Here is a 26,693-nt window from a genome sequence, read left to right on the forward strand (position 1 = left end):
TAACACAAATTGCTAATCGGCCAATCAGATGGCAACAACCCAATGCATTTAAGCATGTAGATGTGAAGACGATTTGAAGTTCAAACTGAGCATCAGAGGAAAAAGGGGGATTTAAGTGACTTTGAACATGGCATGGTTGTTGGTGCCAGGTGGGCTAGTTTCAGTATTTCAAAAACTGCTGATCTACTGAGATTTTCACGCACAACTATCTCTAGTGATTAAAGAGAATGATCTGGAAAAGAGAACATATCCAGTGAGCGTCAGTTGTGTGGACGCAAATGCCCCGTTGATGTCAGAGGAGAATGGGCAGACTGGTTCGAGATGATAGGCAACAGTAACTCAAATAACCTTGTTATAACCTTGAAGCAGATGGGCAACAGCAGCAGAAGACCACACTGGTGCCATTCCTGCCAGCTAAGAACAGGGAACAGAGGCTACAATTCACACAGGTTCACCAAAATTGGACAATAGAAGATTGGAAAAACATTGCCTGGTCTGATGAGTCTTGATTTCAGCTGCGACATTCAGATGGTAGGCTCAGAATTTGGTGTAAACAGCATGAAAGCATGGATCCATCCTGCCTTGTATCTACGGTTCAGGCTGGTGGTGTAATGGTGTGGGGGATATTTTCTTGAAACGCTTTGTGCCCCTCAGTGCCAATTGAGCATCGTTTAAATGCCACAGCCTACCTGAGTATTGTTGCTGATAGTGGTGCACAGAAATGAAAATTCCAGACCGAAACCAGAAGTTTTGACATGTTTTTGATGTGTTTTGCGTTTTTTAACTTGCCCAACAACAAGTTGGCCAAAAAAAATTTAAACGCAAAATGCATCAGAAAACGCAAGCTGAATTGGTGTGAACCAGGCCGAAAATGCATTTAAACGCAGCAAAAATGCACACGTGTTGCATTTTTTAATGCATTTTTTGGAGTCATATCACCGATGAAAAACGCATCCTGAATGTGGTAAAATTGCACGTTTATCGGTGGCCATTATCGGCATCTTTTTTTTCTGTCTGGAAAATGCCGATCACACGGTTTTCAGACAATGCATTTCGGCTGCCACTATATCACTGCGTCCCTCATTGCTGACCATGTCCATCCCTTTATGACGACAGTGTATTCATCTTCTGATGGCTACCTCCAGCAGGATTATGCACCATGTCACAAAGCTTAAATCATCTTAAACTGGTTTCTTGCTCATGACAATGAGTTTCAGTGTACTCCAATGGCCATCACAGTCCCCAGATCTCAATCCAATGGAGCACATTTGGGATGTGGTGGAACTGGAGATTCGCATCATGGATGAGATTTCCATCATGGATGTGCAGCCGACAAATCTGCAGCAACTGCTTGATGCTACCGTGTCAATATGGACCAAAAGCTGTGGAATCTATGCTATGAAGAATTAGGGCAGCTCTGAAGGTAAAAGGGGGTCCAACCCGGTACTAGCAAGTTGTACCTAATAATAAAGTGGCCAGTTAGTGTATGTATCCAGTTCTTCTTCAACATATGCTGAGCTTTGGATTTAAGACTATAAGACTTTTTTTTTTTTTTTTTTTTCTTTTTTCTGAAACTTTTATGGCTTCATCATACATAATGTATAATTCTTCTTTTTTTTTGTCGTTTTGTATTTTATTAATATACAGGATTTATATAGCGCCAACAGGTTGCTCAGTGCTTTACAATATTCTTTTTTTTTTTTTTTATGTACTTTTCTATGTCTGTGTATTTTGTATTCTACAGTGATTTTCTTGCAAAATTTAATAAAAGTTTGTAAACAAAATGTAGCTAATGGTTGAGTGTACTTTTAGTATATTATCCACTTCTGTCTACCCCCTCATTGTTAGTTTATATATTATACTTACCTGAAACGGAGATCCCCAGAGGTCTTCATTATGCTGTGTCGCTGTTTTTACTTTAAATAAGATTCTGATTTAGTTGGGTCATTTGAGGTATGTCATGATAAATTAATTGCATGTGTAGCACCTTCCGCTCTACATGCTGCATTTGATGAAATTGGTATGGTGTAGATGTGTATGTAACTGTATTTATAATAATTTTCTGGGGGAAAACAAACTTTCTCATCCTTTTTTAAAACACTTCTGTGAATATTCAAAACGTTTAGTACCACTTAGCTGAGCAAAGATTTAAAATGATTTTTAAATCTAGTGACAAACCCAGCTATATTAGTGCTTTAAATAAATATACACTGTCAGTGTAACAGAGCTGTGTTCAGGAATTGTCCATTGTCTGGAACCCTTGCTCAAAGTTCATGACAATTCCTAACCAACGCAACACACACATTTTTGAAAAAATAAAAAGTACACATCAATAATGCAGCAGTCCTCTGGTTGGTCACCTGCTCTTCCTCTTCCTGTCCAGCATCTGCATTGTGAGGTGCTTAAAGCACTAGGATAAGAAAATTGTTCTGCATAATAATCATATGTGCTCTTCCTTGAATCTTGGTGTTCTTCTAGATCCGTGCAGTAATCCAGTGTGAAACGTTGCCTCTGTGCAGGATCTTCTGTAATAAAGACCCATCGCTGCTGTTCTCTTCCTGTACAGGGTGACAGATCTTGTCTGCACCCCTTCTGTAGGTTGGCCTTCCCACAGCTCTGCTCTCTGCACAGACTGTACAGCACATGATGATGTCACTGCTAATTTTACAAGGCAATATCTGGGATTGCAAAACATTCTGAGTTCGCTAAAGAGCACAGCACAAGAACTTTGATGCACACTGTTGCTATTGAAATCTCCCATCGAGCCAATAAGGGTTGAGTTACTGTTCTGACTCACTTGCGCATATTTCTTTCAGCTTGTATGTTCTGTAGACAACAGGTTTTTTCCAGCAGTTGACAAGTGGAAACAAAGTGTCTATAAAGGAGCAGAGAACTCAACCCACTAGCTGCCTGTGAAAATTTTCATATGCAGTGCTTAATAATAGACCAACAGGCAGTGTGTACACTAGAATGAAGTTTTTAACTGGGTTATATTAGAATTCTGAAATACTGATAAAACTGTTTATTTCTCTCAAGGTAACATTTGCCGGTCTCCAATAGCAGAAGCAGTGTTCCAGAAGTTGGTATCTGATCAGGGTGTATCACATGAGGTGAGCAATTAGGTTTGTCTTATAAATGCTTGTTTTGATAGCAGGGATAGATTTGCTGCTGAGAGATCTCCTCTTGCTTCACATTTAAAAAACTGTGATCATCAGAACAGGAATTAGGATGATAGAAATCACACTTTGTTTCAGTAGAGTAGGGAAGGTTTTGAACTTCTGTCAGGTTTTATTGCTCTGTGTTTTCCTGATAAGGAGATTCCCCCCTCATTTCCTCTACAATGACAGGTCACTAGGGCAGGAAGTATGTGGAAGTCCATTAGGAATGTATACAGGAAAAACCTGACGGAGGTTCTAACCATCCCTACTAACAAATTAAGAAATCAAACATTTTGGCTGGAGTTCCATTTATTATTTTGAGATGTTAGATTGCCTAGATTGTTGGATTTATTATGCTTTAATGGCAAGACACATATTTTGATCATGTAGCACAGCCTTTCTTAACCAGGGTGCCCAGGCATCCTGGGGTGCCTTGAGGTTTCTTCAGGGGTGCCTTGTCAAAATGTCTAAAAATTGCCCAAAACTTGTATACAAGTCAGCAGGTGAAACAAGCCTGCCTTTTAGTTACACAAAGCTACAGGTTTTCATTGTACACCATTACTACCTTCTAGCCACCGGCATCCTGACAACCATTGATGTCATCAGTTGATAAGGGATAAGGAGGATGTCGGCTGCCTGCACAGCATCCTAGTTTGCCCCTCCCCTGCCCTTCTCCATCATTGCTGGGGTCACATTAGCTGAGTGATGAATAAAAACTAGGGAAGAGGAGAAACATTGGAATACTAGTCAGTACCAGTGTGCAAAAGTGTAATTGCTTTGGAAGAATAAATCACCTCTAATGTTGGATGTCCTACATGTGTGGATGTTGCTGTGTTATACAAAACTATTAGAATAGTTTTCACATTTTAGAATGGGGTGCCTGAAGACTGTCCATAATGTTAAAGGGTGCCTTGACTGAATAAAGGTTGAGAAACACTGATGTAGCACATCAAAAGACACAGCTGCTGCACATGACAGAATTGCACACAAGCTACAAGAAATGCAGATGTAATAAACATCTTGGAAAACTTCATTTGTTCCACTGCAAAGTAATTCTTGTTCCTCTGAGTGATGAATAGACTTCTGTCGCTTTACATTCAGTCCTTAAGAGGCCTTTGAACATTTTTGTGGAACAAATCATCTGTACATATTTACACGACACAAAATAGGACAAAGCTACCTCAAATTCTTCATTTCTGCAGTTTTGCACATAGAACATGGTCATGTAGGCATCCATCAGAATTTTGTGCTGCACCATGAACCAGAAACATTGCACAACTTTGCTGGCCCAAGTGCCAAATGCTGCTTTCCGCTTTCCTAACATCATTATGCTGTCGTTTTTGTGTGTGGACAGCTGCCAGATAATTAAGAACCCAATTCAGAGGCTGCATTCACACTTTAGCATTTTGTGACGACGTGTGAAATTGCACCTAAAAACCACTTGCATTGTCATTCATTGTTAATGGCTCTCCAAACACTTTTAATGGTTGTGCATTTGTCTCCTGGAAAAAGTGCATGTTAAATGTGACAAAATGCAGGTTAAAAAAGGTACATGAGCTGCTTTGCTGCGCATTGGGCATCCCATTGAAATCAGTGGGCTGTCCTATGCTTATGGCACAATTTTGTGCTAGCTTACAAATGTGAATACAGCCAGACAATAGGATTGTTATGACATATCTGTTGGCAAGTTTTGCCACTCAAATATGGTGTTCCTATAAGTGCTAGCAGGTTAGTTGGCTGCTGTAAATCAATGTTGCTTTCACCTCAATCTTTGAAAAACCTATTTTTAATGAAATGGCTTTTATATAACCAATTACAAAACATGATGTCCATCTTGATTATTGCTGTACTTGTTTGCTTTAGCCGTTGTTATGCTGTGTGCTTGTGCTCTCTCCAACCAAAGTGAATCGTAGAAGAGCATTGCTGGTCTAATAGAGTAAAGAACACCACTATAATACTTTGCTCCAATATTATAAAATATGGCTTACTTTGTGTAATCTCTAAGATCTAGATTTATCTTTTTATTGTGAATTTATAATGCTGCAACACCTTTTACGGTGCATAGAATTCAAGGTGGGAACTGCAAACAATGTCTTATCAATGGAGATTTGAGCTTCAACTGTAAATACTTTCCTAAGCATTTGATTATATCATATCCATGGCTACTGCCTGTCTTGCTAATTTATGTAAAGTAAAAGGTGATCTGCAGAATATATAAAAACAGAAGCACATGGTGCAGTACCTCTTAAAAATGTTGCTTTAATACTAAACACACTTACAAAAAATGGTGTCCAACCGACACCAGCATAATCAGCCAAGTCAGATGCCAATACATATGCGCTGTAGCGATTCTAGGAACGCACTGACCTCACACCACTCAAGCCCCACCCTACGTGTTTCGGCATTCGTCCTCAGCGGAAGTTTTTAATCCGAGTGGCCATTCCAATACCCCTTGTATAAGATGGGATATGCATGAAGTGGATCTACAGAGTCAGAGTCCTCTGCAGAGTATTGCTCCAGGATTAGAGGAAATTTTTTTGTCCAAACCAAAGCTGTGTTTCAACTGGCTACAGATCATTGCTCCCAGAGCAAAAAAGCGCTTATGCTGGTTTATAACATAATCAGCATATTGCTCTGGTGAGTTTATTCAGTCTATTTGGTGGTGGATTTCGTTGAATTTTATTTATCTTCACTACAAATATTTTTGGGGACTTTATATGATTGTTTAAATTTTTGTTATGATATGTTTTGGGTTTAATAGGCTTTAGTTATGTTTTTTTTCACGGACACTTTCTATGTATGTTTTTGATTACTAGCGCAGTCTATTATTTTTATATCTGTATACACCTTCACTAAGGGTAGACTTTGCAGCTGTTTTTTTGTTATAAATACTAACAGGATTAATATTATTATCATTGTTCTGGCGCCACCTATATTTATCTAGTAATTTATGCAAATGCAACTAGAAGCAGGTGGATACAGCATGGATAAGCACCTGTTGGTGAACTATGAGGGGTCTCGGAAGCACCTTGAATGCAAGCTGCATGCACCTGAAGGCAAAGTTGCATTGGTCTATGCACTAACAAAACTAATGAATACTTGCTTTCATTGAAAACAGCACTTATAACAGTTTATAAAACTGCTACCAACCCCCCAAAGATGTTTCATATTCTTTTGTACAATTTCACAGCATCCCTACCTTGCAGCATTCATATACATACACATGCCTATTTATGGACCATTTTGTTCCATATTTTAGCACCCATAGTCATAATACAGTGCCTTGAAAAAGTATTCATACCCCTTGAAATGTTCCACATTTTGTCATGTTACAATCAAAAACATAAATGAATTTTATTGGCATTTTTTGTGATGGACAAACACAAAGTGGCACATAATTGTGAAGTGGGAGGAAAATAATAAATGATTTTCAAAGTTTTTTTATAAATAAATATGTGAAAAGTGTGGTGTGCATTTGTATTCAGCCCCTCTGAGTCAATTCTTTGTAGAACCACCTATCGTGATTACAGCTGCAGGTCTTCTTGGGTATGTCTCTACCAGCTTTGCACATCTAGAGTAAAAATTGTACCCATTCTTCTTTGCAAAATAGCTCAAGCTCTGTCAGACTGGATGGAAAGCGTTTGTGAATAGCAATTTTCAAGCCTTGCCACAGATTCTCAATTGGATTTAGGTCTGGACTTTGACTGGGCCATTCAAACACATGAATATGCTTTGATCTAAACTATTCCATTGTAGCTCTAGCTGTATGTTTAGGGTCGTTGGCCTGCTGGAAGGTGAACCTCCACCCCAGTCTCCAGTCTTTTGAAGACTAACAGGTTTTCTTCTAAGATTGCCCTGTATTTGGCTCCATCCATCTTCCCATCAACTCTGACCAGCTTCCCTGGCCCTGCTGAAGAAAAGCATCCCCACAGCATTATGCTGCCACCACCATATTTCACAGTGGGGATGGTTTGTTCAGGGTGATGTGCAGTGTTAATTTTCCGCCACACATAGGGTTTTGCTTTTAGGCCAAAATGTTCACTTTTGGTCTTATCTGACTGGAGCACCTTCCACATGTTTGCTGTGTCTCCCCACATGACTTCTTGCAAACTGGACTTCTTATGGCTGTTTTTCAACAATGGCTTTCTTCTTGCCACTCTTCCATAAAGGCCAGATTTGTGGAGTGCACGACTAATAGTTGTCCTGTGGACAGATTCTCCCAACTGAGCTGTGGATCTCTGCAGCTTCTCCAGAGTTACCATGGGCCTCTTGGCTGCTTCTCTGATTAATGCTCTCCTTGCCCGTCAGTTTTTAGGTGGACGGCCATGTCTTGGTAGGTTTGCATTTGTGCCATACTCTTCATTTTCGGATGATAGATTAAACAGTGCTCCGTGAGATGTTCAAAGCTTGGGATAATGTATATAACCTAACCCTGCTTTAAACCTCTCCCTGACCCATCTGGTGTGTTCCTTGTCATGAGCGGTGAAGATTGGACTTCTCCCGAGGAAAGTGGGATCCTGTGGATGGGACTGGAAAGTGTCTGGTCATGTGCTTTGCAGAATTACCCTGCAAGAAGCTGCTGAAAAATTTTTTTTGTATGGAATGTTTGGGCAGAGGTGAGTATCCTAAACATTTTGGGTGGTTAGAGCTCTCTTGTATCACTTCGGAGGAAGGGTATGCACAAAATTCAAGGATCTGTTGATCTCTTCCTTTTCTTCTTCCACAAGTCATTTCTTTTGTTGCTCCCAGGTCTTTGATGTAAAGTTGAAAACCTCAGTCCAAAAGATGTGTTAAAGTAAACTCCCCAGACCTCTGCTCTTTGAAGAGGACACCTCCTGCTTATTGGAGTGGTGGAATGTTTTGGTCTTTGCAAGGCATTGGCAGGGGGAGATGGCAGTTGAGAGGTCTGCTGTATTGTAGTTTGCGGGTACAAGCTAGAATTTTTTTTTCGGTTTTCCCTATCTCCACTTCCTGTTTCAAGTCTTCTTTGTATCTGCAAAATAGATTCTTTTGATCCGCTTCTTTTGAGGGTGTTCGCTTTGGTTCTCCAGGACAGAATGTTCTGTGGGTTCTATTCAAATCTTTTCCAGTTCCAAAACTGAATGACATGGTTTGTCTGTCTCATTCCTGAGTAAAGAGCATATCAGCAGGTCTCTCTAGGTGCAGATATTTTTAATGGAATCAGGGCCTTCAGTGATAGCCTCTCTCCAACCAGCGGATTTCCTAGTATTGGTGAACTTAAAAGATGCATACTTGTATGGCTGAACTTCCCCCTCACAGGAGAGTTCTACAGAACTGTCATTTTCACTTTGTGGCCCTGGTGTTCAGCCTGGCCACGGCCCTCCAATGTTTTTCCAAAATCCTTCTGCAGACCCAGAGAGTGTCTGTTGTAGAATACTTGGAAGAGTGCTTCTGTAAGAGCAATCTGCTCATCTTCTGAAGCATAACGTGTTTCATGATGCATGCTCTGGGGAGGTTTGGCTCATTTCTCGATGTCCAAAGGATTAGGCCTTGATGAGGCCAGACAGAATGATTCTTCTCCCTATGGAGAAATGTGTTCTGAGAAATCGGGTTGCTTCTCTCAGGAAGCTGAAAAATATCTTGGTGCATCTCTGCATGAGGGTCTTTTGGAGAGGTTGGTTTTCTTTTTCAAGGCGCTTCCCTTGCTAAGTTTCATTCCAGGCCACAGCACTGGAATGTTCTGCTGGCAAGGGTTAGTAGGACAAAATTGTTAATTTCCGTTGTCCTTAAAACCCAGCACGCTTCTGTCTCTGAACTTGTAGATGCTTTTGTAGCTGCTGGAGACAGGTCGGTCTTTATTCCTCTATCTGGAAAGGTGCTGACAAGGGTCACCAGCTTAATGGATTGGGGAAGAGTTTATCACCTTTTGAATTGCAAAGCTTTAGGTCTCTACAGGCAATTTGCATGGTTCTCCTGCTTTGGGCGACACAGCTGTATAATCTCCTGGTAAGGCATCGGCCAGTGGACACCACTGTCTTGGCGTACATATATCTTCGTGGAGCATTAGATGTTGGGTAGCTCAGAAGGAAGTGGTTCTCGCTCTGTCTTGGGCAGAGCTTCATGTCTCCACTCTGTTCACTTTGCTAATCCCAATAGTGGAAAGGTGGCAGTCAAACTTCCTTAGTCGGCAACAGTTGTTGCCAGTGGTGAGGGCTCTGCACTTGGAGGTGTTCAAAGAGCTCTTCCGCCAGTGGAGCACATAGGAAGAGCATCTTTTGACGTCAAGTCCAATGTGTAAATGACCTTTTTTTTTTTTTTCTGCCCCAGGGATGACCTGGTGACTTTTTTTCCAAAGTTTGCTTTGCAGGATTCGCATGGAAACAAGAGTTGGAGATTCTGATAGCCCTAGTTTGGCCCAGGAGAATGAATATTGGGAGTACAATCCAAGAGGCAGAGTTTGGACTTGGCTGTCCAAGTGCTTCTCATTCCTTGGTGCATGCCTTTTGTTCAGGATGCCACACACATTGCTGCTCCGGCCAGACCACCCTGCCATCTCTGCAATCTCAATTTTGTTCTTAAGATTTAAGAAAAAAACTCTCCATGGAGCCAATTTAAGCTTTTCCCTTTTTGTCCTTGACGTGGAAGGTCGTTGCTGTTTTTTCCTGTAGGGAGCAGTTTTTTTTAAAACTCAATCATGGTAGGGTGGTTTTTTTCAACCTCAACTGTCCTTCCTTCCTTTTTTTTTTTTTTTTTTTTTTTTTTAAACCTATGGTGGTTTCATTTCTCCTTTTGAACTGGAACTTTATATTTTCAGCCAGAGGACAAGGCTCTCCACACTTAGATATGGCTCAGCCTTTTAGGGTTCTATAGGGATTGCCATGTTTGGCAGTTGGACTTTATTTGTACTTCGAGGGACAAAAAAGATAGCTTGTGCCTTCGACTGGTGTTTGGTTTACAATGTTTTACGAGGTGGTAGGTAGAGTTACAGTACACATGTCCTTTTGATCGCAGTTTTTTTGTTTTTTCAGGTTGCTGTGTGGTCTTTTCCTGTTTTTCTGGGTTTATGTAGCTTGTTGCACTGCTTCCCTCCCCTAATGTTCAGTGCTCTGTTTGTAATGATTAACATCCTGCGTCCCAAAATGTAGGATATATAAGCTGTATTATGGGCTTACTTGTGAAATCCATTCTTTGGAGCACATCACAGGTCACTGAGATCCCTCCCCTCTATATTGTGGTTTATGGCTTGCTACAAAAAACTGAGGCCCTGCCTGCAGGGGAGGTGCTATATAGGAGGGGACTTACTGTCTTTTTTTTTTTTAAATAAGCCAAAAATCCAGTTTTTGTGCAGTCAGCCTATTCCTGCCAGTTTGTTAGCTAGAAGTAAATATGGCCATTCATAGATGGGCATGTCTCAGTTTATCAAAGCTGAGCTTCTAGATTTTAGGTCTGAAATATTTGTCTGGGAATCCAGTTAATTATCTAGTATAGGTGGACATGGTCTACAGAAGCAGATATATGGTAATGACAAGTAAGGCCAAATGTGTAAAGATTGTTGTTCAAGTCTTAATACCACCTTATGAAAAACCATAATCATTTTGTGTATAGGAACATTTTTGGATGTTGTGAAGACTTTCAAGACGAAGGCCTTATGCATATGGGACCTTTTTACAGCTCTAATCTCCCCTGCATGTTAGCCTATGTGCCCAAGCACACACAAACATTTAGTGACAGGAAAAAAACCCCCACTGCCAGTGCATCCAGGAGCAGCAGAGATTTGGCAAAGGATCTCTTGATGCATGTAAACATGCATTAACGCTAGCTGTGTTTAGTGCTTGAGCGTTAATTTATTTCAATGGCCAGAAAAAATTGTTTATTCTGGTAAATGAAATGGACGCCCAAATGCTTGACGTAGGTAAATGTGGCTAAAAGTTTTAAACACTTTTACAGGCATCAGGTGTGGGCTTTTTTGGCCAAAACGCTGCTGCCAGGAGGCAGGCTTCTAGGAGAATTATCTTGTCCTGTGTTCATGAGGCATAGGAATTAAGAGAAGTATGGGGTTTGTTTGTTTTTTTTCCCCCCAAATCATACTTGCCTAGGTGGATGCTGCATCTGTCCCCACTGGCTCAAAGTGTGAACTCCGTGATCACAGGACCGATGATTGCTGATTTCTCACAGCCGCTCTGAGCAGAGAGCAGTGACTGGTAGTCGGTCATCGCTGTCTGTTCTGCTTCCCCTTGTGCTCACTGGAAAATTGGGCTGTGGAGGGGAAGCCTCTAGCTAGCCGCACAGGCTCTCTGCAGATCACTGAGAGGCTGAGCCAGCTGCTGCTCCAGACTCTGGGGTGGATCATAACTTTAAAGTTGGGATCTTTCCCCAGCCTGGACTGGCTGAGTGACATCAGCCGACAGCGGGCTTCAGCTCGCGGTCAGCTGAAAACTGGTCACAGGAGTGCAGAACAAACTGCACGTCTGTGATCCACAGGAGTACAGTCAAATGAGCTTTGGCTGTACTTCTCCTTCTGACTTAATAATAGCCTTTATATTCTTGAAAGTCTCCACTGGAGGCAACAAGTATGTGTTTTATGTGCTATGTCTATCTCTCACCTCTTTTCTGATTTTGTTTTTTGTTTTTTATTTGTATTTATCCTTTCTTATTCTTCTTGGTCCTTGTATTAAGCCCCATGGGTGCAGCAAAACATGTCAGAGTGATTTTGTCAGAAGGAGCTTAGGCTGAAGCCATATCTTCACCATTCTGTGTAGTGGCTGGGTTGCGGTGTGTGGCTCTTCCACCTTATGACCAATCAGCTGTCGAGCCTGTACTGTCATCCCTGCTAGGAGAGAATGATGCAGAGATTTCAAATCCCCAGACCTGTGAAGCGGATTTACCTTGTGTCACAGCATGGTATTGGTGCAGGTAGGTTTCCCTCACCGCTCCTGTGTGCATCCATATATTTTGTATGGACTCAAATCAAACTGCAAAGTGGGTACTTGTCCTATAGGTATTCTGTAAAACCATTTTTTTTTTTTTTTGTAATGGAAAGAAGTGTTCTCAAGCAATAGACCATATGTCTTTCTGTTCTAGTGGAAAATAGACAGCGCAGCCACATCTACTTATGAAATAGGAAACCCACCTGATTATCGAGGCCAGAGTTGTATGAGGAGGCACGGCGTTTCCATGAGTCACACAGCCAGGCAGGTAATGTACCTCCATTTCATCCGTTATTGAATTCTATCCATTATGTTTTGTGTTACAGTGGTCCATAGACAGCGCAGCCACATCTCACTGGAACGTGGGTTGCTCCCCAGATTCAAGGGCCATAAAGTGCTTAAAAAGCCACGATACTGAAACATCGCATAGAGCACGGCAGGTATAGGACAGAAATTTTGTTTTGAGTTTCTGGCTTTACAGACCTTTCACCAAATTTGCATGGCTGTCTGTCCCACATTTCTGGTTTCTGTCACTGGGTAGTGTCTACTATTCTTTCATTCGCTTTCATAATCACACCAAGAAATGTGTTCTGGGTGTAACAACCAATCCCATTATTTACATCTTTAAATCTTCATTACACAATTGACAGCGGGAAACTGAAAGTTTATGGGAGAATTCTTGCCTTTGCAACACTTAAAATGGTGAAGGCATTATAGTTCATGTTTGTGATGCAGTGTAAAGCACATCCCTTCCTCACCCTCTTTAGTTCTTTAGGTCCAAGGACGTCTGGCTTTCTAATGGTGCCAAAATGAATTGGCTGAAGTCCTGTTGAAAAATCCATCAAGGATAGCGCATGATGTTAATACACTTTTCTTTTTTACATGTAAATGTGCATTTATTATTTTTGGTTGCGAGAGCCTGTAAAGCATTGCACCAGATCAGCAGATCACTGGTGCCATGCAGGTCTCCTGCAGACCTGTCAATATCTCTGCTTGCCAGTATGGTATGTACAGGCAAGCCGATATACAGACAAGAAGACTCTGAGAACTTGAAGCCGACAGCTGCTAAGGCTGTTGGGACCTGCACGGCCCTGCTGTTTTTAAAAGGTGACGGCTAGTACGGGGAACTTCTACCCGTACTTGTCAATGATTGGGGGGATGGGTTGGGCAGCTGCTTCAGCATTTGGAACATGTAACATGTTCCATCCTAAAAATGGGTGGAGCATGTAACATGTTCCCAAAGGTGAGCTTATCCTTTAATTAGATAATTGAAGTAAATATTCCCACAATTTATTGAATGAAGATTCTCTTCTCTTTTAGTAAATCAGTCTCAATGCCTATTATATGCTTTCATTGTACTTTGTTGTGCTTTGTTAATCGTATACAGTATGAGCTCTTAGACTGCCTAACCACACACAGTATTTCTAAGTCATGTGATTAACCTGAATATTGCTGTTAAAGTATTGCAGATTTAGTATTGAGTATGCCCTTTGGGATTTATTCTGTCATGGTGAGGGCTGGTCTGAGAGAGCTTACTGTCTATGGTCACTGAGTATGGAAAACTGAAGGCACTTAAGCAGGCTCTGAGTGTAATAGGAAGCCTAAAATGTAATTAAAAAACTTTGTTTTCACTAAGAAAGTTGTCTTCAGGGTATTTGTGATGTATAACTGCAGTAATGATGAAATATGACTTTAATTTCAGATCACAAAAGAAGATTTCATGTCCTATGATTATATTTTGTGCATGGATGAAAGTAATCTAAGGTTAGTAAGTTACATTAATTTTCCATGGTCAGTTTTTGTTTGTGTTTTAGTTTATCCTAGACTTGGTTGCTGTTATTATTTGTAAAATACTTCAGGCGATTGCTAGGGGCCTATTCTCATTTTTGTAATGTGTTTTAAAGGGATTCCTTTCTCGTTCATTTCTCATCCCAACTTTCATATTCTACTGCTCCTCCAGTAGGATTTAACACTAGGAAACAAATAGCCTCTCCTACCACCAGAATGTCCCAGTTTTCCTGCAAATGTCCTAGGATGGCGGTCTTTTTTTTTTTTTTTTTTTTTTTTTTTTAAATTTGCTGTAATAAAGACTAACTTTTATATAGCACTTTTTTTTTCATTTAGTTTAGTCAAGACTTCTCTACATCATTGCTAGAACTTTCTTTGTGATTGCAGCCATGTGGCATGGGCATCTCCAGCCTGGCTTTTGGAGTATCACGTCCGGACCCAACTGAACTGGATGTTGCAGGGATAGACTCAGTGATCTTTGGGCACTGGTTTTCATGTGTGGTGCTTTCTAGACCCCATGCTGGTAAAATTTAGTTGTGGATCTGAGTACCTAGAGCAACTTAATTTGCATAGGTCAATGGTCACCTTTTATTCCCCATTACCACAATTTGTTTTGGAAGGGATATACACTGTAAGAGTGGCAAAGTCATCCACTGGATGGAGTGTCACACACTCCACTCTGCACCTCCTGCTGCTGCTTTTGCTTGAAAAGAGCCACGTGGCATTCTGATCTTCGATTTGTTCCTGCCAATGACCTACAGTGACATGGTCACATATGGCCGTCAGAGCCTTACCTGTCCTGGTTTTGTGAGTACCTGAGTCATGGAGTGTTCTTTAGCTCCATCAGGAGTGACTGGATCTTCTGCCCTTTTAGATGATGGTTACCTTATTTGCTGACTCTGATTGCAAAGGCCTCAAGTGCATTTCTGCTTCCTTTCCGGCATATAATCTATACCTGATTTGTCCTAGGCTTTCAATGAGTGATGAGCTTACCCCTGAGGAATCGCAGGTAAAAGCTTGCTGCTCACAGTTCCACACAGCTCCTGGATAATGGCTCTGGTCCGCACACAGAGGCAAGTTGCAGCTGCTAAGAACCAGACACCTCCGCTCTAGATAGGTGTAAGGAAGCTCCGCCCTACACATTACATCATGACAACTTCTTCAAAGGGATTAAAGATTAGCCTGTTCCTTCTACCAGTACTGTCTCAAGTCTTGTTACCTTTAAAACTGCTATGGCAGGCATGACTTTCCCTTTGCACTCATTGTCTGTCTAGTTCTCTGGAGATTGGAAGTATCCTGATAACTTATTTGCTTCTCCCAAGCACTTGTTAGCCTTACACCTCTGATACTGTATAGAAGTGTCCAGTTCCCATTATGGATCTGGTCGTGGCCTTAACCAGGCACTTACTACACTGGTGGGTGATGCACCCGTTTTTAAGGACACAATGGATAAGTGGTTGGAAGCCTTTCTAGGATCCTGTTCTTTCTAGCAGGTCCTACATTTCACCTAATCCTGGCTGTTACTTTAATTTGTTAAGCTATGTCTGATTGGTTAAAATCCTTTAAGAGATCTAACCACTGATGTGATTGGTCCTTTGCTTATGGAATGCATGCAGATGGCTGTAGCAATAAACTTCAGTTGTTAGTTTGCTGGAAGCCTCTTGTCTTATTTCCCGCATCTGTCTTATGTTGGTATGTATGCATAGAAGTGTTTGATCTACATAGCCTTCAAGTGACAATGTCTCTTCAGACTAGCTTTTGATAATATTGTCAAAGAAGCTGTAGGTGGCAAGAGCACCTATGCTCTTCAGCAAAAGACTCTTAATGAATAGATTGCTAAGTTCCCGCCCCCCCCTCCCCCCAGGGCCCGAACAAGGGGGTGGGCAAAAGAGGCGGCTGCCCTGGGCACTATGGTATTATGTTAGAGGGTTGCTAGAAGTGATTTTTTTGGTGGGGGAGGCATTTGTCCTGGTGGGAATATGTGAATTGGGGACAGCTTTTGTGCTAGGAGGGGGTATCTTTTTTTTTTTTTTTTTTTTTTTTTTTTTTTTTTTTTATATATGCTCCTTTTTTTGGGAGGGGATTTTGCTGGCACACAATGCTCATACATCTTTGGGGGGGGGGGGGGGGGGGCGTGGCGTGTTTTTGGTATGTCACCCAGGGCTCTAGATGACCTTGTCCCTGGAACAGTCTCTTTCTGACCGGTAGGAAACATTGCTTGAAACACCATGTTTTTTCCCCCTCTCCCCCCAAATTAACCTCCATGTCAAGACCCCCCAAGGTTGACTCCCAGTCCAGAAAGGGGGAAATGTTTTGTTAATGTTACCAAATGCTTGGATAGCTTGCATTTCACAAATAATTGAGTACTGTCCGTAATACTTTTATTTGCGCTAACATACAATTTTCAGGACAAGCTTTGGGGTATGTCCCCTTCTTCAAGGTCCAAGCAGTACTACTTCACAAAGTTTTAGCAGAATGTTAAAAGAAACAATCTCTGAGGGGTGGGGGAACCCCACAGAACAAAACACACACAAACAAATTTACACAGCAATGGTTATAAAACTAGGATTAGACAAGAGATAAGACAGAGCAAAAGACTGGGGGGGGAGGGGGGTTGAGACAACAGTCACAGAGGGGGTTGTAAAACTGTTGGATAATGAGTGAGGAATCCCATGTCCAAATTAAGGCCGTTACCTTTTGTATCAAATAGAAATATAATTCTTGCTTCAAAAGTTTTCCTTTCCTGGATAGTTTTGAAATTTCCTTTTAAGAACTAAGATATTGAGGTCTTCCATAGTGTGGTCCGGTTGTGCGAAATGGTGTGCAGAAGTCATCTTCTTTATGTTCCTTGATGGTATGTCTGTGCAAATTCATCCTTGTTCGCAACTTCTGTCCTGTTTCGCCAACATCAGATCCTTTGCTTCATTTTCTGCACTGGATAAGGTACACAACACTACTGGAGGTGCAGCTGTATGATCCGGAGATGTTGAAGATCACTTTTGAGTGTCTGACACTTTTTGATGGATTAATTTGGTCAGCGTTTATTGTAGGGTTTGCTTCCATTATTTGTGACGACATAATCAGAAGGAAGTTTCCTACTGATTAGTTTATTTTTGAGTTTTGGGGGTTGTCTGAAGGCCAGTATTGGGGGTTGCTAAATTATTTCTTTCAGAGTTCCATCCTCTGTTATGATGGGTTGTAAATCTTTGATTCTTTTTCTTCTTTCTAGTGCTGGATTGTATGTGGTTACTAGAGGTACATTGTTGGGTTTTTTTTTCTTTTGTATTGGAGTAGATTTTCTCTTTTTGGGCTCTCAAGGCTGTGTTTATGCTGGTGTTCATAGTTTTGTCCTTGTAACCTTTCTTATGGAAGGAGTGTGCTAGTGTCCCAAGATGTGTATCTCTGTCTCTTGGGTCAGAACATATTCGGTGGTATCTAATGGCCTGACTGTGTATGATGGCACGTTTCGTGTGTTGGGGGTGGAAGCTAGAACTGTGGAGGTAGTTGCATCTGTCAGTGGGTTTCCTGTATATTGAGGTGTGAAGCTCATCATCCCTGATGTATACTGTGGTGTCTAGGAAGTTGACGTGTGTGTTTTGAGTATTACATTTTTAGTTTGATTGATGGATGAAAAGTGTTGATGAGTGAAATTGTTTTAGATATTCTTCACCTTCTGTCCATATGATGAAAATATCATCAATATAGCGATAGCATCTGTATGGTTTTTGTTGCATGCTGTGCAGGAATTTTTCCTCTGGGTCAGCCATAAATAAATTGGCATTTTGGGGTGCCATTTTTACTTCCCGTAGCAGTACCCATACATTGAAGATAGATGTCATTATTGAAATTGAAGTAGTTGTATGAATTCAATGAGCTGTGTAACATCCTCAGCAGTGTATTTATGGTGTATTTATGGTTTGGTGAGGATAAGGATCTGTGACATGCAGCTAATCTATCTTTATGAGGGATGTTACTATACAGGGATTCTACATCCATAGTGACTAGAAGTGTATTTGGTGGTAATTGCTGTATTTTGTTGATCTTGTTCTACAAGGCCTGAAATTTGTTCCGTGAGTGTGTTCATACCTGTTATGATACGTCTGCCTGGATTTCCTGGCTTGTGGATTTTGGGCAGCATGTAGAAGTCCCGATTTCTGGATTATCTGCATTAAGTTCTGGATGTAGGTGGGCTGTAAGTGTTTTATTGAGACCTTTTAATTGCTTGTTAAAGTTGTGGGTCGGATCATAATCCAGTTATTTATAGTAAATAGCATTTTCCAGCTGCCTCTAGCCCTCTTGTATGTACTTGTATCCATCACTACTGCTGCTCCCCCTTTTTCCATAGGTTTGATGGTGATGGCCTGATTGTTGCGCAAGTCATCTCTAGCCCTTCGCTCCAGTGGTGAAATATTGTACAGAATTTTCTTTAGCTGATTGGATATCAGGGATGTAACTTGCAATCTTGCAATATAGGTGTCCAGTTTGTGGTTGCATGCTTGTGAAACAGCTCTTCTTTTTCTTTGTGAAGAAGGGGGACATACCCTGAAAGCTTGTCCTGAAAATTGTATGTTCGTGCAAATAAAGTATCACAGAGAGTACTCCATTGTTTCTGTCGCAAGTGCACGAATATGGCTACAATCACCTCCAGCATTTCAGGAATACAAACTGGAGTTTTTTGGTTTCCTTTTATCTCCCTGGTTTCTCACCTCTGACTTTTTTCTGTGTAACCTCATAGTTTAGCAGATCCTCTTTAAACCCTCTTGGGTCTTCTGGATCAAACCGTCATTGCTGCAGTTCCTGTGGCAAAACTGTTTCAGGTTTCACTTCAACCTGTGCATTTTTCCCAAACCCATAGGGACATTGGTGTCATTCAGGTCCAGAAATTCTTCATGGAATCCACCAAATCTGTCATTGCATCTCTTCACCTGGGAACCCTTTTGGCTTCTATTGACATTAAGGATACTTGCCTTCATGCCCCCATTTTCCGGTTCATGAATGATTCCTATGCTTTGCTGGGGGCCCCTTGCACTACTAGTCTGTGGCCTACCTTTTGGCCTTTTTTTTCTGCACCTCAGATATTTACCAAAGTGCTGGTTTCAGTATTATCACTGCTCTCCTCTTGTGGCATCCCTATTTTGAGATATTTAGATGAACTCCCGTTGAGGTAACAGTTGATATGAGCTCTGCCGTACATGTTTTTAACACCCTCTCATCTCATGCAGCCATTCACAGAAAAGCTCAGTGTACTGCTATTTTTCCTCCCCCAGCTCTTTTGTGTAGCTGAGAACAAAGGGAATGTGATCACTTATCAAAAAAAAAAAGGATAAAAGGGTAATTGTTTTTTTCTTTTCTTTTTTTTTTTTTTAAACAGAATGGGTTGTTTTACAAGGTGAGAGTTTACAATCATTGGGATGTTGATACTAATCTTATTTAAATACTATTATTAATTGACCATTCTTTTTCTAAAGTTATCTGTTACTGATATCACATCCTGTTATATCAGACAGGTGATAATACATTAGAACAGTAAAAAGAATATTAGGGAGGTTACAGAAAACACTAGTCTCTGTGCAGATTACATTTCTTTATTTGGTGTTTACCGACCCTCTTGAAATATGTAAGAAATCGCGCGCGTGTGTGTGTGTTCTGACCTTTTTAATTGATAGGGAAAATAGAATTTAGAAACAATTTTCTGTGTAATTGTTGTACACCGTTCGAGCCAGTTTGTTTTTAATGTCTAAGAAAAAACTGGTCACCTACCCAGGTCTATAACTGGCTTTTTAAACAGTGAACATAGAAGGCATCACAAAGTAAAAGATAGGACTATCCAATACAACTCGCCAGCCTACCCTAGTCTAATAATGGCTATTGTCGGCAAGGAACATGGATAAGTATAACTTATCAAAAGAGGGGGATAAGAAAGCCAGTTCAAACTGCCAGCCAGTTAGCCAACTATCAAAAACCAAATTAACCTGTCTAACCTGTTTTTAATGTCTTGTTTCGTCTTCAGAGATCTGAAACGTAAATGTGGTCAAGTACAAAACTGCAAAGCTAAAATTGAACTACTTGGAAGTTATGATCCTCAAAAACGGCTCATTATTGAAGATCCATATTATGTGAGTGTGTTTAAACCTTTCGCTATCTCCTGTTTGACAAAAATGGACAAAACAATTTATTTTTGTTTACTGCTTATCCAGTTCAAGGAGCACTGAAGATGTGCTGAAGTCCAAAACTCTTTTATATAGCTTTATGGTTGGGAGCTTTTGTATATTAATGTTATTATCATCATCAAATACTTGGGCATACCATGTGCTGCTGTCGAAGGTAACATTTTTGGACGTCAAATAATTCCCGCTTCTTAAAATTATACCTCAAAGGCTTGGGGAGAAGTACAGTATGCATAGATATGGTAATCAGTTGTGATTCCATAGATATTTTGTGACTACACGTACTCTCCTGAAATAGAATACATAATACAATTGTTTTTTTCTTATGTTTTTGGTGTAGGGTTGTCAGAACCAGTCTCACATTTTTATTGCTATCTTTGTCCCTATTGGGGTGATGTCTCCTGAGGTCTAAAATAGTCTTAGGCACTTTTTTATTTTTTTGTGAATTACAGCACCCCCCCCCCTCCCCCCTCCCCCCCAATGTTCTAGAGATCAGAAAAAGGAGGGTTGTTTCTTGGTTCTAACACACTTCCTGTCCTAGGCTAACAGCACCTCCGTAGATAGAGTACAATGAGTTTTGTGATTCTAGGACAGAAAGTGTTGCTGGCAGAATCACCAGGTGAGAATAAAGGGAAAACTGCTTTAAAAATATAAACTATTGCAGACACTACTCCTATGGTCTGGTAAGCTGCAGTATTACATTTTTGTTTTCATATTTAGATGTACTTTTAGGCTCCATTCACATTGGTGCGTCTTCAAAGTTGTGCGACTTTACATTCTCTGGACCAAATTTGCACAAAAGTAGTGCAGGCACCTTTTCAAAATCACTGCGACTTTGTCTCACCAATTTGAATGGGTACCATTGAAAAGAATTGGCTGCGATTTGTCATACGATTTTGATGTCCAAAGACGCATGACAAGTCACATAAGTGTGAATGGAGCTTTTAAGTTTCCCTATTTTAAGCAGCAAGTTTTGAAGATACTGTAGGGTTTTTTTTAAAACGTATTGCATTGTACCTTGGTAGTACCCTTAAACGTTCATGAATCAATCACCTTTTCAGAGTGGGAATGCCAGCAAAAAGGTATTAATATACAGGGCGGCATATTCTCTGAAAACTAGTAGGGTGCAGACTGAGTTTTGGGGGACTGCTGTATAGTGGGGTTTCCAGAAACTAGAGGTGTGGGAAGGTGTCCGCTTTCAGACTTGCAGCTTAGTTTTATTACATTTTAGGTAAAACAAGTTCTATTTTAAAGTAGTGTTGACCCTCTTATTATTTTCACCTAAAGTGTCCCTAAACTCTGATTTAGAAAAATAACTCTATGCAAGTATGTTTTTTTTTTTGTTTTGTTTTTTGTTTTTCTCTTGCTGCTGTGATCTGACTTCCTCTTGATGGTGGCTACATTCCTTCTCCATGGTCTGACTGTATGTAGGAGCACTGCTGGGTCCCTCTAAATCAGTTCCACTTCCCAGAATGTCCAGATCAGTAGCTATAACTGTATCGCACAGATCACATAACCGGTCGTCTTGCACACAAAAAGCAGCCTAAAACCGTAAATTACATGTATGAAATTCCCTGTTTTTAGGATGTAGAATGATGCCATATATAGTATATGTGATTTCTATTGCCAACACTGTCTCAGAGGCTGCTTGCTGCCTATTATATTAGAGAAGAAAAGCTGGGAATGGCTTGCATCCTGCACTTCTGAGCTACCTGTGTGTGGGTGCATGGAGTGTCAGCACAGAAGGCTGTAGTCCTGGGTGGGAGCATGTACATAAGGGGGGCTCCTGGAGATCCTGTAAGGGAGTGGAGCCATCCTACAAATGAGAACTGAAGAAGGTGATTTTAAAAAGTGGAAAATGCTTCAAAGAGCAAATAGGGATGCATGTAGGTGAAAAAGTATGCTGCTGAATATCACTTTTTAACATTGATGGTTTTAGAATACTTTTAAAGTAGACTTCAAACCAAAAGTGAGTGGTGAAGGACACTCTCCAGGAGGTGGGCATATGATTGTCAGTCTAAAATCAAGAGAAGACTTCATGAGATCAAATACAGAGGGTTCACCACGAGGTGCAAACCATTCATAAGCCTGAAGAATAGAAAAGCCAGATTAGACGTGGCCGAAAAAAATCTAAAAAAGCCAGACCAGTTCTGGAAAAGCTTTCTTTGGACGGATGAAACTAAGATTAATCTGTACCAGAATGATGGGAAGAAAAAAGTGTGGAGAAGGCTTGGAACAGCCCGTGATCCAAAGCACACAACGTCATCTGTAAAACATGGTGGAGGTGGTGTGATGGCATGGGCATGCAGGGCTTCCAGTGGCACTGGGTCATTGGTGTGTATTGATGCTGTGATAGCAGACAGAATCAGCCGCATGAATTCTGCAGTGTTTAGGAAACCCAGTCTTTGGTAATGTCCAAGGGTTTCAGACTTCATGCAGTCATTCCCAGTAAGGGATTCGCAACAAAATATTAACCGCTTAATGACCGCCCTATAGCAGATATACTGCTACAGGGTGGCACCTGTGCGCAAAATCGCCTGTCAGGTGGAAGCATTCGGGTGGCAGCATTTCCTAGACTTTTGCGGTAATTTGGAACTACTGCTATTTTATTCTCTAGGGTCTCTGATTTCAGAAAATATATAATGTTAAGGTGTTTTGTGTTATCTTCAGGCCTAAAATGATTTTTTAAACGTGCAAAATTGGCTCAGGCAGCAAAAGGGATAAAGGACAAGTCCGACGCTCCCCTTTCCTGACAGTCACCCAATCAGTGCTCATTACACTGTAAGATCTCTTCCCTCCCTGCTAGTCCTCGGGTGCGGTGCTGTAGACAGGCAGTGAGGGGCGGAGGAGATAAACGGTGCAATGTTAAAAAAAAAAATTAAACGTTTAAGTCACCATAAAGCCCCTTTTGATTTTAAAAGTCCCAGACATTCCTAACAGTACCTTAGATTTAAATATGGTTTTGGTTAAAATTGATTTTTATATATATATACCAATTGTGCAAGTTCTCCCACTTAAAAAGATGAGAGAGGCCTGTAATTGGCATCATAGGTAGACCTCAACTATGAGAGACAAAATGAGAAAAACCGGACAATCACATTGGCTGATTTGGAAAGAATTTATTTGCAAATTATGGTGGAAAATAAGTATTTGGTCACCTACAACCAAGCAAGATTTCTGTCTCTCGCAGACCTGTACCTTCTTCTTTAAGAGGCTCCTCTGTCCTGCACTCATTACCTGTATCAATGGCACCTGTTTGAGGTTGTGGACAGGTGTCTACTGATAACAAGTTCAAACAGTCACACTCCAAACTCCACTATGGTGAAGACCAAAGAGCTGTCGAAGGACACCAGAAACAAAATTGTAGACCTGCACAAGGCTGGGAAGACTGAATCTGCAGTAGGCAAGCAGCTTGGTGTGAACAAATCAACTGTGAGAGCAATAATTAGAAAATGGAAGACATACAAGACCACCGATACTCTCCCTCAATCTGGGGCTCCACGCAAGATCTCACCCCGTGGGGTCAAAATGATCACAAGATTACAGGCCTCTCTCATCTTTTCAAGTGGGAGAACAATTGGTGGCTGACTAAATACTTTTTTGCCCCACTGTATATATATCAGGACTAGTAGATTGTCATGAGGGACACCGATTTAGTCCATGTACAAGTAGTTTTTTCAAAAATTGCCATACCACTGAACTCATTTTACAATACAACATCTTTAGGGAGTGATACAAAGACTGCAGCTCCCGCTGCACATGTACTATTAACCCTTAATAGTCCTTGACTATGTTCAATCTATTAATTATACCTCCTCTACTAAGACTTCATCCTGATACAATAATAGTGATAAAGCAGTTTGAAATCTATATCAATATTCAACTCCATAGGGGTTAAAGTGCCTAATTTATGGTTTCATTTTGGCACAGTGGGACCGGGGAAAGATGTCCCAAAATGAAATCTACAGTGGGAAACAGAAGTATTTGGACACCCTGCGACTTTGCAAGTTCTCTCACTTAGAAATCATGGAGGAGTCTGAAATTTACGTTGTAGGTGCATTCCCACTCAGAGAGACAATTTAAAAATCATACAATGTGATTTTCTGATTTATTTTTTTATTTTTTTTTAAAGAATTTATTTGTCTTGCACTGCTGAGCATAAGTATTTGAACACCTCAGAAAATCAGTGTTAATATTTAGTAAAGAAGCCTTTGTTTGCAATTACAGAGGTCAAACGTTTCCTGTAGTTCTTGACGAGGTTTGTACACACTGCAACAGGGATTTTGGCCCACTCCTCCATACATATCTCCTCTAGATCTGTCAGATTTTGGGGCTGTCGCTGAGAAACAAGGAGTTTCAGCTCCCTCCAAAGATGTTCTTTTGGATTTGGGTCTGGAGACTGGCTAGGCCACTCCAGAACCTTGATGTGCTTCTTACGGAGCCACTCCTTGGTTATCCTGGCTGTGTGCTTCGGGTCATTGTTATGTTGGAAGACCCAGCCATGACCCATCTTCAATGCTCTGACTGAGGGAAGGAGGTTGTTGCTCAAAATCTCACAATAAATGGCCCCATTCATCCCCTCCTTAATACAGTGCAGTCGTCCTGTCCCCTTCGCAGAAAAGCACCCCCAAAGCATGATGTTACCACCCCCATGCTTCACAGTAGGGATGGTGTTCTTGGGATGCAGCTCATCCTTTTTTCCTCCAAACACGACGAGTGAAGTTTAGACCAAAAAGTTCTACTTTGGTCTCATCTGACCACATGACTTTCTCCCATGCCTCCTCTGGCTCATCCAGATGGTCATTGGCAAACTTCAGACGGGCCTGGACATGTGATGACTTGAGCAGGGGAACCTTCCGTGCAATGCATGATTTGAAACCATGACGGCGTAGTGTTCTTCCGACAGTGACCTTTTGAAACTGTGGTCCCAGCTCTCTTCATGTCATTGAGCAGCTCCTCCCTTTGTAGTTCTGGGCTGATTCCTCACCTTTCTTATCAGTGATACCCCACCAGGTGAGATCTTGCATGGAGCCCCAGTCCGAGGGAGACTGACAGTCGCCTTTAACCTCTTCCATTTTCTAACAATTGCTCCCAACAGTTGATCTATTTTTACCAACCTGCTTAGCAATTGCCCTGTAGCCCTTTCCAGCCTTGTGGAGGTCCACAATTTTGTCTCTGGTGTCTTTTGACAGCTCTTTAGTCTTGCCCATGGTAGTAGTTGGCGTCTGACTGTGAGGTGGACAGGTGTCTTTAAAGAGCTCAGACAGGTGCTACTAAGTTAGATTGAGTGGAGTAGAGGTGGACTTTTTAAAGGCACAGTAACAGGTCTTTGAGAGCCAGAATTCTTGCTGTTTCTTAGGTGTTCAAATACTTATGTTCAGCAGTGCAAGACAAATAAGTTCTTTAAAAATCATACAATGTGATTTCCCGAATTTTTTTTTTTTTATTCTGTCTGAGTGGGAATGCACCTACAATGTGAATTTCAGACCCCTCCATGATTTCTAAGTGAGAGAACTTGCAAAATCGCAGGGTGTTCAAATACTTCTGTTCCTCACTGTATATAGCTATAGAAAAGGAGTAGTGGTTTTTAGTATTTTATACAAGTTAAAGTGTTACTAAACCCCGGACCCTGCATTCACTATATCTGGTCTCCCACAGTACAAAGAACATGGAATTGCAATTATTTTAGTAAATATAAACTAAATACCTTTTCTCATCAGCAGTATATAGCAGTCTTGTGACTTCTATCAGTGTCCAGCAGCTTGTCCTATGAGGCTGCAGGACCTCTGACCCTCCGTCTAGACAGCACTGATTGGCCCTGTGCTGAGTACTCTCCCAAGAAAAAAATAACATTTCTGGCAATACACACCAAACCGAGCATGTGCAGCTTGCCCCCAAATACTCTGTTCTATCAGCAGATGGATTGGGTACAGTAGAAGGGGAGGATTAGAGAAGACAGGATCAGACATCCGTGTCTTTTTTGCCATATGTTTTGTTTACTTGACAAAAACGGATCATTTATAGTGACAACTAACCCGAACCAGGCATTCGGTATACCTAATGTAAATCCATTTTGTTTTTAGTCTGTGGTTGTTTTTAGTTTTTTGTGTGTAATCCTCTTGATCTCTCTGTTTTCCAGGGCAGTGATGAAGACTTTGAGACCGTCTACCAACAGTGTGTTAGATGCTGTAAATCCTTTTTAGAGAAGTGCTCCTAGTACCACTCACCAGTCATGATAGTTTTAAGATGTATTCGTTCTGTTCTGATAGTACATTAATCTTTCAGTCTTGTATTTTACCATGCAGCAAGGCCAGATGTTTAATTTATACAGCGATGTTCAAGTATTTCATGTCATACTTCTCAGTTTCAGAAATTAAGTATACTAAACGGAATCAGAAGTGTATTTAATACCAAATCACAAAATAAAGTCCATTTTAATTTACCAAATGCTCTACCTGCAGGTTGTGTTTTTTTCTGTAATGCCTAAAGCCTATCTAAACCCAATCTCATGAAGCTTTAACATGCTGGTGTGATTTCAAAGTAATTTTCAATATTTTTTTGTTAAAGATGTTAACCCTAACTGATATTTAGTTTGTTATAGCACTATGTGTCATATGCTGTTGCCCTTTGTTTTTAATTTTTATCCTTTGTTGCACTGTAGTGCTGTAGATCCCCTGCGGTCTCTTTGCAGA

General features: G+C 40.9%; 1 protein-coding gene across 2 annotated transcripts in view; it reads left to right on the forward strand.

Moving 5' to 3' along the window:
* Positions 1-26,448, forward strand: part of ACP1 (acid phosphatase 1) — a 38,795-nt gene extending 12,347 nt beyond the window's left edge. The window contains exons 2-6 of one of the 2 annotated variants that reach the window (XM_089671972.1): positions 3,037-3,110; positions 12,201-12,314; positions 13,749-13,810; positions 19,845-19,950; positions 26,141-26,448. In XM_089671972.1, coding sequence (XP_089528098.1) covers positions 3,037-3,110; positions 12,201-12,314; positions 13,749-13,810; positions 19,845-19,950; positions 26,141-26,218 — 434 coding nt within the window. In that variant the 3' untranslated portion in view covers positions 26,219-26,448. Of the gene's footprint in view, positions 1-3,036; positions 3,111-12,200; positions 12,315-12,372; positions 12,487-13,748; positions 13,811-19,844; positions 19,951-26,140 lie in introns of both variants that reach the window. The other variant, XM_089671973.1, reaches the window with a different exon arrangement.
* Positions 26,449-26,693: the final 245 nt, after the last annotated feature.

The sequence above is a fragment of the Staurois parvus genome, unplaced genomic scaffold, assembly GCF_062004578.1.
Source record: "Staurois parvus isolate SC_StPar_1 unplaced genomic scaffold, SC_StPar_1.0 ptg000116l, whole genome shotgun sequence".
In the NCBI taxonomy this organism is placed as follows: Eukaryota; Metazoa; Chordata; class Amphibia; order Anura; family Ranidae; genus Staurois; species Staurois parvus.